The sequence below is a fragment of the Lissotriton helveticus genome, chromosome 3_1 (assembly GCF_964261635.1).
Source record: "Lissotriton helveticus chromosome 3_1, aLisHel1.1, whole genome shotgun sequence".
Taxonomy (NCBI): Eukaryota; Metazoa; Chordata; class Amphibia; order Caudata; family Salamandridae; genus Lissotriton; species Lissotriton helveticus.
The window spans coordinates 1,529,794,897-1,529,807,787 of NC_136061.1; the positions used below are offsets into that span (position 1 = coordinate 1,529,794,897).

The 12,891-nt window shown below is 47.1% G+C and overlaps 1 protein-coding gene across 1 annotated transcript in view; it reads left to right on the top strand.

The window, feature by feature from the left end:
• Nucleotides 1-12,891, top strand: part of DRC12 (dynein regulatory complex subunit 12 homolog) — a 142,416-nt gene that overhangs the window by 36,712 nt on the left and 92,813 nt on the right. Inside the window, exon 2 of the mRNA XM_078682181.1 lies at nt 12,721-12,798. Within this exon, the coding sequence (XP_078538307.1) occupies nt 12,732-12,798 (67 nt within the window). The 5' untranslated portion in view covers nt 12,721-12,731. The remainder of the gene's footprint in view (nt 1-12,720; nt 12,799-12,891) is intronic.

Genomic DNA, 12,891 nt, shown 5'->3' on the forward strand with positions numbered 1-12,891 from the left:
CCCATTCCGAGAGGAGATGTCTAGGAGGATAATACAATACTTCGAGGACAATGGCGACTCGGCCTCGTCCCCGAGAGTTGAGTTGTACGCCTTTAAGACAGTGACCCGTGGGAGCTGTCTTGGTGTACAGGCGGGCCTGCGAGGGCAGGTGGAGCAGGATCTGCTGAAAGCGGAAGTGGCATTGCTAGATAAGGAGCGGGAAGCGGCAGAGGGCGATAACTCCCAACTGATCACGGCCAGGGCAGATCACTCCCTTTTAATGGAGAGACTGAAGAACCTTAATTTTGCAGCACACTCTGCACGCACCCACAACACTGGTGACAAGTCAGGCAAACTCCTATCGTGGCTGATACGTCAAGATGCTCAATCCGCGTCGGTGCTGTCGATCCGTATGACTCAGGGCACAGAAGTCTTCACCCAAAAGCAGATACATGAGGCATTCACAACACATTACAGATCATTGTACAGCTCACGTCTGAGAACCACCGAGGTGGAGATTGCAGATTACCTAGCGACACTCCAACTACCAGCGGCCACTCGCGCCCAACAGGCGGAGCTGGGGGCGGAGCTTACTGGTGAGGAGCTACGAGAGGTGATCTTTTCCCTCTCTAATGGCAAGGCGCCGGGCCCGGACGGGCTCCCGGCCGAGTTTTACAAGGCCTATTCCTTGTTACTAATACCGGAACTGTTAAGAGTGTACAAGGCAGCATCTGATGATGCCGAACTCCCGGCGTCTCTGAACGAGGCCAATGTGATCTCCCTGCTGAAACCAGGCAGGGATGCGGGCGAGCTAGGATCGTACAGACCATTGGCGCTCCTTAACACAGATTACAAGGTCTTGGCAGCGACATTGGCTCGGAGACTCGCACCCCTAGTTCCCACTCTAGTGCACTCTGACCAGAACGGCTTTGTGCCCACCCGCAGTACGTCTTACAACATACACCGCTTCTTCAGAGTCCAACGTTATGCGACCTCCAACTGGCCACTCTCGGGGTGTATAATACTTGATCTGGAGAAGGCGTTTGACTCGGTGGAGTGGCCCTTTCTCCTCCAAGTGCTCGAAAAGTATGAGCTGGGCGACGCCTATATTCAGATGGTGGGGCTCCTCTACCAGGCGCCCGAGGTGCGAATCCGGACTGGGCGGCTATTCTCTGACAGAATGAGGATTGGGAGAGGCACCAGACAGGGATGTCCCCTCTCTCCCCTGATATTCGCACTCGTGATGGAGCCATTGGCGGAACTGCTCCGGACCTCCGGTGCCGCCTGGGGCATCCCACTAGCAGATGGAACCCACTCGGTGTCTCTGTATGCCGATGACTTACTGTTATATATCAGGGACCTCACCCGCATACCTACGACACTCACGGGCATCTTTCGAGTGTTTGGGGACATGTCAGGGCTCCGTGTCAACTGGTCAAAATCAGGGGTCTATGCGTTCAGCGACACTACGCCACAATGTGATGTGCGAATGATGGGAGAGAAGCTTCGATGGCACCCGACGGTATTCCGGTACTTGGGGATCCACATATATCGGGACCCCGTTGATCTCCTAGAGGGCAACCTCGTGAGAGCCGTCTCCTCCCTGTCAGCCCAGGTCACGTTCTGGAACTCCCTCCCATTGAATGTGCCGGCCCGTGTGGCACTGACGAAGATGATAATGCTCCCCCGGCTCCTCTACTTTTATGCTAACCTTCCGGTGTATGTGCCGACGCGCATATTCAAGGGGTTGGAAGCCCTCACCAGGCGCCTTATCTGGAACAAAGGACGCCCCCGGGTGGCATTGAGGACCCTTTATGCGGCCACGGAATCTGGAGGCCTGGCGGTTCCCAATCAGGAATTATATTACCTAGCGGCCCAGCTGCAGTGGGTTGCCTATTGGCTGAGTGGCAAGAACCTGATGGACACGGCCACAGAGGACACTACCTTGTCCCCAACTCAGGTGCTGACGCTCTTCCACCACCTGACACGGGGCCGGCCTCCCGACCAGGTCCATTTAGCTGTCGCAAGGCAGTGCTTTATGCGAAGCCTAAGACTCACCAAAAGCACAGTGCCATATGCCCCGAACCTACCGCTGCTGGGGACCCCCTGGGGGAATGGCGTGCTATCTTCGCCCGTGCTACGCAGTTGGACTGCGGCAGACCTGGACGGTCTAGGCGACTTGTATAGTGACGGGGTGCTTCTGCCCTTCGAGACTCTGACCGCCGACACAGGTCTGCCGGCGGGACAGTTTCTGACGCACGCGAGGCTTCTCCGAGTGCTGACGGAGACATGGGGAGACCTGACTCATGAGCCGACCACACATATGCTCATACAGTACCTACATGTAATGGGCGATGGTTCCCATCTGGTGCACTGGCTGGCACAGGCGCTACACTATCATACTCAATTCTCCTCTCAACGACTGAGAGAGAAATGGACGGCCGACCGAGGTAGCGAATGGACGGACAAACAGTGGGTCGCAGTACTGGCTGGCGCAAGGAACATTCCCCGTAATGCGAGATTTAAGATCATCCAATATTACATAATACACCGTGCGTATTTATCCCCGGACAAACTGAATCGTTACTTTGGCCTCGCCTCTTCGGCGTGTCCCAGGTGCGGACTCCTGAACTCGGGTCTGCTACACGCACTCTGGAGTTGCACTCACCTCACCACGTACTGGTCAGCGGTCACTGACACGTTGGCGGCGGCCACGGGCGATACCCTTCCCAAGACATGGGAAGTGTGCCTACTGGGACTCTACAAGAGAACCAAGCATACCAAACTACAGGCACGTTTCTGGGACCTAGGCCTTATTACGGCTAAGCGGCTCATCACGAAACGCTGGAAAAATACGGCCCCCCCGCGACCTGCAGACTGGCGTCGCTCATTTGCCAACTGGGCTAGCGCAGAGAGTGTGACTTTACACAGGGAAGAAACAGCGGGCCTCCGTATGTACCCAATTGCCCGAGGGTGGGACACTACCCTGACTGCATACCATCAGGCTTGTACCCAGGCTGGTATTGCATGACCGCTTCGTTGCAGAGCGAGGATAGACCAGTTGCCCCCCGCCCCGGCGTGCCGCTCCCCCCCCCACCAGCCATTGGGGTAACGCCCAACAACGTCTACTTGCTATCATTCCCTCTCACCGCCAAATGGCCACAGCAATCCTCAATCCACGGTCACCCCCACCCCCGCACAGTCCATATTTGGCGTCACACACGCCGTTAGGGTCACTAATACACTATTATTCACGCTAACACTAGTCTGGTTGTTGTTGAAGTGTTTTCCCTCCTATCTTCGTTATTTCCCCATTGTTTCTCTTGATTGGCAGTTAGCTTGTTTCTGCTGTACTCACGATGATGTTAACCTTCCCCGCCCCGTTTACCCTTTCTACAATGTTTCTTGAACACTGCCACGATCACAAGACTGTAGCCCTGTGGCTCATATGGCAATATGGGATGTGATTCCTGTCTTTAACATCATCCGTGCCCACCAGGGAACACAGCCTAGCATAATCGCTGTTGGCCAACATGACCACCTTGGTCCTTCTGCAGTGCTGAATGCTGCAGGCACTGCAACCCAAGGTTTCTACTGGAACTGACAATTGCGGACTAATGCATCTTCCCTGGCTACTGTTTATTTTCACCAATATGTGCCCAACATGTCGAAAATGTTACTGTCTGAGTAATGATTGTCGTTTATATGACATTGTATGATCTACTGGCTTATTACTTGTGAAATTAAATAAAATCTGGGACCGTTGGTCTAAAAAAAAAAAATAAAAAAAATGAGTGATGTAATATGTGAGGTATAGGCAGTGCACGGTGAGGGCGCAAGTTATGGTTACTTCATAGAGCAAGTTATATTTACTTCAGTTAACTATAACTGGTGAATATAGCAGCACTAATGAAGATCTATAAAGCAAAATGCCTCTCAGTAGCCACATATGGTAGCTCAATATGGGGATATAGTTCCCCTGATTGTTTTCAGGTCACCGAAATAAATTTATGAGATCTGTCCTTTCAGTTCCACAGTCTACGCCCTCATATACCATTCATTCCGAATTGGGGGTAGGTTTTATTTCTGACATGATAAGTATGGCTCCTGTATTATGCTGGTTGAAGACCTGGATGAACCAGGAAATCTCCCTGAACCATACTATCATGAAAGACTGCCTCCTTTTAGAAAACTATAGTAGGAGTGAGTGGTTGACTTACATTAAAAATACCCTGTTCAAACTTGGGAGACCGGAGCTTTTCTCCTCTCCGGAGTTAAAAAGACCAAAGGATATTGTTCTAATTAAGGGAGCCATGGCAGATATGCTGTCTCTGGAGAGAGAGGAACGCAAACTAAAAAAACCTACTGTAAGGGCCAATCTCATTATTGCCAGCTTATGCGGCCCTGAAACCTACCTTAATGTGGTGAACCGTCCCTTTCATAGGTTTCTTCTAACCCGCTTCTGTTTTAATTTGATTCACTTGAATTTAGGACTGTTTCCTTCCTGGAGTACCCCCGAAAAAGCACCGCCGTGTTCCTGTGACAACTTTTCCATCCAGAACACAATGCACTTTTTGATGTTCTGTAGTCACTACACGGAACTAAGGATGACATTTTTGGTCCCAATACTTAAGGAGGGGGGGCTTTCTGCAGGTCAAGCCTGCGCTCCTTCATTTGCAATTATTACAGTCTTCTAGGATCATCTTTCATGTTGCAAGCTTTTTGGTGGGCGCTGTAAGGATTAGAAATAAGAAAAACCGACTGATCAAATGTACATAAATGAACTTGGATGTATATATGTATGATGACTATACCCCAAAAATTGTCTGGGTTGGCATTTAAAAGGGTTAATGTTCTTATCTTATTTATTGCAATTTTAATTGTGAAATTTTCACCCTATGAACTTTTTTGAATGATTTTTAAATCGGATCATGATTTTGTTTTTATCCTGTATTAATGACTGTATTTAATTGTATATTTTGTATAGTTCCATTGTCTTTTTATGATATTGATTTATCGAAATAAAGTATTCTGACTGACTGACTGACTGGTGAATTTCAGTGGGTTTTTGTTTAATTTAAAACTTTACCTTTTAACTGACAGTTTCCCCTAAATGTAACGTTACATTAACCTTTGTTTTCTTTCAATTAATTTCTGAGTTTTTTTAATGTAAAGTAAGATATTAACAGATCTAAATGTAACATCACTTAAGCTTAGTTTTTTTCAGTGAATTTCTGAGGCTTTCTTTAATGTAAAGTAACAATATAAAGAGGTAACATTTTAAGTAAGGCAAACCTATTCATTTTTTAAAGAGTCAGAATGCCAAAATATAAAAAGCTCCCTTCTTGGCTTTAGCAAAGAGTCAGCATATCAACCTATATCAAACTGACCTTATGGCTTTGTCAAAAAGTCACTACAATAATGTATCAATAGTCTTATTCCAAAGTAATCCTTAAAAATATACACATTGTCAATGCATAATAATTTTTTTTTCTGCAATATTTGAGCTAAAGCATTTGTATTCCAAACAACTTGTGTGTGAGTCTTTCTTCAGCACTCTTCGACCACAAAATGTAGCCATCAATCCAACACAAGAGCTTCATCCCTCCAGCTGATGAGCATAGAGCTCCAGCTCAGTGTGCTTTGAAAATAAGAGAAACCTTTCCTGGGGGTCATGCATTTAATGACACAGGAGACACACAGTTTTTTAGGGAGAGCCTGCGTAGGCTGCGCATGCGCAGTCTCGCTGGCGAGATTTATTGATATTGAAGATCTTTCACTTGCGGGCTTTAAGCCCCACCCCTCTTTCCCATTGGCCGGCGTAACCGTTTATGCTAAACGGTGGCCAGCCATTGGGAAAGAGGTGTTGATGACGTACACTTTTCTCTTTTTCGGCCGTCCCACTTGGATGGCCTGACCTGACTTCCTTCTGGCGTAAAAGGTTTCTTATCTTTATGGGGCCAAACACATGGTCCCATAAAAATCTTTTATGCCAGAAGGAAAGCAGGCCGAGCCGTCCAAGTGGGAATTGCAGAAAAAGAGAAAACTATACGTCACGGCCAGCGCTTGTTGGGGAAGGTCGCGGGAATACAGAGGGCGGCAAGTTTTCATAACTTCCAGGGTAGGATTAGTTAGCAGCCCTGATCAGAAAGCAGTTCAGTTACTACACAGATGCTGCTGAGTGAAAGTTGCGTGTCATTACCCGGTGCTTGCTTGTGTGTGCTTGCCCTGGCTATGAGCGTTGCCAGCTGTCCCTCTGACTCCTGCTTTGTTGTGGAACGGCCCTGATTTTGGTTCTAAAAATCTGATTACCACTAGAGGAGCGGCAAGGCGTGGGTGGTGTTGTTTAGCTCGGAGAGCTTATCTTCGAGTCCAGGCTAGAGGAGTCATTGAGGAGACATAAGGGCCGGTGTTGGGGACTTGAGGCAGACATCAGTGAGTTCTGCTTTCACAAACCTTGGTATGAGGTTCTTTTACCCCGTGATTGTTGTTGCGCGCCATTATCATTGTGGAGCCAGAAGGGAGCGGGTAACCCAAGGGCCTATTACAGCACCTTATGCATGCGCTGAAGTATATCAGGGTGGAGAGGGGCTTTCTGGAGCAGTGGCTGTTATAAACTGACAGGGCGTTCTCGGCTCCCGGGGTGATGTGCAGGTCCCGCGTGCAGGGAAAATGTTCCCACGCATAGCTGCGTTTCACTCTTACTTACAAGTGCCCAGGTTAGTATTTTACACACGTAGGTGTCTGTGCATTGGCGAGAAGACCAAGTCAAAGTGAATTTTGGTTATCTGTCGCCCATCGCGACAGTGTTTCACACCGGGTAAGTTGTACTGAGATTGATTGTGCTGCCATCTGCTGGCCAGCTGTAGCCTAGCATTCTTTAATTTGATTTCGCCAAAGCCCGACGTCATTGTTCAGCTGTAGTCGAAGGTCACAGACAGTGGACTTTCACTGTAAGGACACAAGACCGTTCTTATTGTTGGATGCAGTGGTAAATGGTTGGTAGCACGTCCGTCCACTAAGCGGTGTCTTTTGCTGCAGGAGTACTTCCGTTATGGCAGCTGCCAGTGCTTTAAATGGAAACATAGAAGTGCAGACACCCTGTACCAGAGTACCTGCTTGCTTCTAAGAAGTGCCGGTACTCTCCAATTAAAAGTATTATGTCACTCTTGAGAAGTGTAGGTACTCCCCCTCGCAAACTAGAAAAGTGCCGGTACTCAGTACCGAACAGTACCGGCCCATTTAAAGCACTAGCAGCTGCTAATGTATGCTGGGCAGATCAAGACACTTGTGTGCAGCATCATGATCCCCTTGTGCCTATGGACTTTCACATGGTTGTCTGATACAGATGGTCCTGCTCCCAGATAGGAGGTATCCCACCTACTGTTACTAATTCCCAGAAGAATGTGTCTCTCTCACCTCATGGAATTGTCTCCTTGATTTATCATTCCACCGCCTGTAATGTATTGTAGGGTGGACAGTATTATTGCTTAAACATATCCTGAATCATCACACATTAAATTATTTAACTCAGAGATGCATTATATACAGAAAAGAACCTCTTTTTGTTGTAGTTTTTTCACAGCAGCAGACTGTTTTATCCTTTAGTTAGGGCTGAAAATACAAGCCAGATCTATTGGCTTTACCAATGTTGGTTGGTGTCTTTGAATAAGTAGGATTGCAAACATTAATGGTTTGTGAATTGTAACAATGTTATCCTGCTTCGGATAAGAATATTTGCAGCCCCTTATTTTACCACAAATGGCACGTTCGTGAACCTTGCTTCACCGCTTTATTATCTGCATTATTGCTGTGGTGTGTTTTTAATCCTTCAGTGGTGTTCCTGAGTTTGCGATCGCTTGTTTGTGACCGTCATATGGCTGTGGCTGCATCACTGTCATGTATTTCACTACTTGCTTCATTGTGGTTTGTTTGCTTTTTATCACAAGGACTCCTTTTCTACTGTAAATAATTTATGATAAAAATGCAAAGTTTGTGGATTTATGAAAGTCACAACTCTGGTTCAGCCATCACTTTATTTGAGTTGTGATAATTGTGAGTTACTGCCCACATATTTAAGGTTACACCACCTCCTTTGAGCTAGGCCTTCCCTGCTCTTCAACCTCCATGCAGAGAGCCAGGAATGCTTGGGAGGCCATCTTTCTATCGTAGGTTAATTAATGCCCTAGGTTAATTGGAAACATCAGCTCTGTAACCTTTGATAGTGCTTTGTTGTCACTACGAAGACAAGGATTGGGGGAAAACCTGACCCCAACTATACACTTTAACAGAGAAACAAAACAAGCAATAAAAATGCAATAGGGAGGAATTTCAATGGTTTTGTGCAAGTGAAATGTCCAGCTAACTATAACACCCCTATAACCTATGGTTTTTTCAGTGAATGTATATGTATATATATATATATATATATATCTCAACAACTCCTTCAGAAAAAGAGCAGAGGCCACAGCAGGGGTTGACAGGGAGATCTCTTTATTCCATTAGTTGCTCTCCTTACAGGCGAATGCATTTCGGCATCTCATATGCCTTCTTCAGCGCCAAGAGTCTCACAGGCAGCTGCAGGTAACGTCATGTTTAAATATTAGCCCCTTACTGATTGGTTCAGGTCCGCCCCGCCCTCGGGAACAGTGTCCTTTCTCTCCATTCGCAGTGCACTCGGTACTTGTGCACCGCAATTCCCAGAATGCAACAGGGATCCAGGTGAGAATGGCGGGTGATTAAAAGTTTAATCATCGCGGAAAATGGCTTTTATCGATGTCTTGCAGCCTTAATACCTTGCATGTGGTGAAATGTCAGTGTCCCCCTGGGTTCCCCAACCGCATCAACCTCCGTGACACAGAAATCCGTTTAGGCGGGGGTAAGACCGTAGGTACAGTCTCGCCCAGCGTGGAGCCGAAATAGCCCCCTCACCGCTCCATCTCATCCTGGCCCCGGGGGTGGGCCTTGGTGATCCAGTACCCTGGGAATGTGAAAAGTCCGCCGCAGCAGATGCCAGTGGAACCAAGGCCGGCTTCAGGATGCGGGGGCCTCTGGAGCGCGTCTCTGGCATACGCGCAAATTATAGCAAACAACTCCTTCAGAAAAAGAGCAGAGGCCACAGCAGGGGTTGACAGGGAGATCTCTTTATTCCATCAGTTGCTCTCCTTACAGGTGAATGCATTTCGGCATCTCATATGCCTTCTTCAGCGCCAAGAGTCTCACAGGCAGCTGCAGGTAACATCATGTTTAAATATTAGCCCCTTACTGATTGGTTCAGGTCCGCCCCGCCCTCGGGAACAGTGTCCTTTCTCTCCATTCGCAGTGCACTCGGTACTTGTGCACCGCAATTCCCAGAATGCAACAGGGATCCAGGTGAGAATGGCGGGTGATTAAAAGTGTAATCATCGCGGAAAATGGCTTTTATCGATGTCTTGCAGCCTTAATACCTTGCATGTGGTGAAATGTCAGTGTCCCCCAGGGTCCCCCAACCGCATCAACCTCCGTGACACAGAAATCCGTTTAGGCGGGGGTAAGACCGTAGGTACAGTCTCGCCCAGTGTGGAGACGAAATAGCCCCCTCACCGCTCCATCTCATCCTGGCCCCGGGGGTGGGCCTTGGTGATCCAGTACCCTGGGAATGTGAAAAGTCCGCCGCAGCAGATGCCAGTGGAACCAAGGCCAGCTTCAGGATGCGGGGGCCTCTGGAGCGCGTCTCTGGCATACGCGCAAATTATAGCAAACAACTCCTTCAGAAAAGGAGCAGAGGCCACAGCAGAGGTTGACAGGGAGATCTCTTTATTCCATCAGTTGCTCTCCTTACAGGCGAATGCATTTCGGCATCTCATATGCCTTCTTCAGCGCCAAGAGTCTCACAGGCAGCTGCAGGTAACATCATGTTTAAATATTAGCCCCTTACTGATTGGTTCAGGTCCGCCCCGCCCTCGGGAACAGTGTCCTTTCTCTCCATTCGCAGTGCACTCGGTACTTGTGCACCGCAATTCCCAGAATGCAACAGGGATCCAGGTGAGAATGGCGGGTGATTAAAAGTTTAATCATCGCGGAAAATGGCTTTTATCGATGTCTTGCAGCCTTAATACCTTGCATGTGGTGAAATGTCAGTGTCCCCCTGGGTCCCCCAACCGCATCAACCTCCGTGACACAGAAATCCGTTTAGGCGGGGGTAAGACCGTAGGTACAGTCTCGCCCAGCGTGGAGCCGAAATAGCCCCCTCACCGCTCCATCTCATCCTGGCCCCGGGAGTGGGCCTTGGTGATCCAGTACCCTGGGAATGTGAAAAGTCCGCCGCAGCAGATGCCAGTGGAACCAAGGCCAGCTTCAGGATGCGGGCGCCTCTGGAGCGCGTCTCTGGCATATGCGCAAATTATAGCAAACAACTCCTTCAGAAAAAGAGCAGAGGCCACAGCAGGGGTTGACAGGGAGATCTCTTTATTCCATCAGTTGCTCTCCTTACAGGCGAATGCATTTCGGCATCTCATATGCCTTCTTCAGCGCCAAGAGTCTCACAGGCAGCTGCAGGTAACATCAAGTTTAAATATATATATATATCTACATCTATATACATTTATGTCTATACATGTCATCATATATATATATCCAATTCTAAATTAACATAAGTTTAAATGATAACATTTTATTTAAATGTATCTAATTCTCATTATTTTCTAAATAAATACTTATTTCATTTAATTAATGTAATTCATTTAATTTTACTTATTTTAATTATCATAAATTAATTTTATATTACCCATCCCTGCACCTTCAAATTTGTTTACTACCCATACATTACCAATTCCTGAACTCTAAAAATCCTTACTACCTCTATGTACAACTCACCCTGAGCCCTAAGAGATGCCCATACTTCCCATATGCACTACTGAACTCTGAACTATAAAAACTCTATACTACCCAATACATTACCAATCCCTGGGCCCTAAAAATCCTTACAACCCCTATACTCTACCCATTGCTGAGGTCTAACAATTACTTACTATCCATATACAGTACCCATCCCTAAACCATAAAAATATGGTCCTACCCCTCTACACTACCCACAACATGAGCCCAAAAAAGTTCCTACTAACCCTATTCACTACCTGCCCTTGAGCCCTAAAAACGCCTTACTTCCACTATAGGCTACCCATCTGGGAGCCCTTAAAACTCCATACTATCCCTATTCACTACCATTCCCTGAATACTGAAAACTCTCTTCCACTACTGAAAACTACCCAGCCTTGAACTGTAAAATTCCCTTACCACCCATAAAACGTACTTCCTGCAAAGTTAAAGTTTTGGTGTGATCCGTCAAGTGGCTACAGAGAAAAAGGGAGTGCCCAAAACGCTTGTTTCCCTTGCAATTTCCATAGGGATTTTCGAATAGGGCCGCAGTTAAAATGGCTGAATGGATTACACCAAATATGGCAGAAAGGTATATCTTTAACCAGAAAGCATGCTTTTTTGTGATTTGGTGTAAATCTGTTCAGTAGTTTTTAAGAAATGAAGGTCCACAATTTCCTGGATATATGCATGATTGGGTTTGTGGGACTATTGAGGGAATCCCGCATGCAATGAACTTCAAATAGTAGAGAGAGTTGTTTGGCTGAGGGAGCTTTTTAGCATTTGGCTGCTTTGCTCCCACTGATTGTCTGGCTGCAACATGAAGAGAAATGATGGGCCCGCTACTATAGGACATTGGGACTTGGATATGGATGCACGTGGGGGTACACTGATGCCCTGGATCTTGTGAAGTGGTCCCATTTTTGGGGTTGGCTGTGATCCTGTTTGGACTTTCACTGGAGCCAGCGCAATCCCATTCTGCAACGGTCCAGCGGGATCGAAAAACATATATTTTTTTAATTTATGGTGTGGGTGTACCATGAGGTGGGCCAGGCCCTGTGGCGAACTCCACTCAGTGAAAGGTAGGAGGCTGAGCGCGGTGGGGTCGGCTGCCCACATGGGGATGGACACAGGGCATGGCCTGCCTCTAAGAACACCCACCCCACTTCGGCTGAGCATGGCCTGGCTGGCATAGTTTCATACGGTAATAAAATCTTACTTTACGTTTAGACAAAAAACCCTTGGAATTCACTGAAAAAAAACCTAAAGATCAAAATGACGTTCTAGTTAGATATGGTAATAATATCTTACTTTACATTTTAAAAACCTTTGAAATCCACTGGCAAAACCAAAGGTTAAAGTGACATCATAGTTAAGTGAAAATGTCAGTTTCAATGTCACATGTTAATCTAAAAAAAAATCATCAGTTATACTTAATTTCACTAACTATAACTCACACCCTCACTATGCATTGCTTATGGTCTCACGTATTACATCACTCATGACATGTTCTATCACATCATTGATAATATCACTGATAACACATGGAATGACATAATTGCTGGCGCATTTGTGTCTATGTAAACTCTGCCTGAAGCCCCCTCTCCTGTGCCTGTATGGCACAGTAGGCTCTGCAGGGATCTCCCTCTTACGATCTCAGGCAGAATTAATTGGCTACTGTAAGCGACACAGGTTGCCTCCACTGAGCTCCTGTCCTGCGTGACTTTTGCTACTGTAAGTTCTGCATTGAGCGCCCTCTCCTGTGGATGTGAGTTGTTACTTTGAGCTTTGCAGGGAGCATCACCCTCACAACATGTGAATGACTTCTTTTACTATAAGCCTTGCAGAGAACTCACTCTGACGCGTTCAATTTTTTTTTGTCCACAGGGAAAGAACCAATGCCACCCAAGAAAAAGAAAGGGAAAGGAAAGAAAAAAGGGAAAGCAAAGAAGAGCGATGGACCAGGTGAGGCCCACACGCTTAGTGTCTGGAGATGCTGATGGCTCTCTTATGTTTCCAGGATGGCCGTTCTTTCATGCTTACAGGCAGATCTCTGTA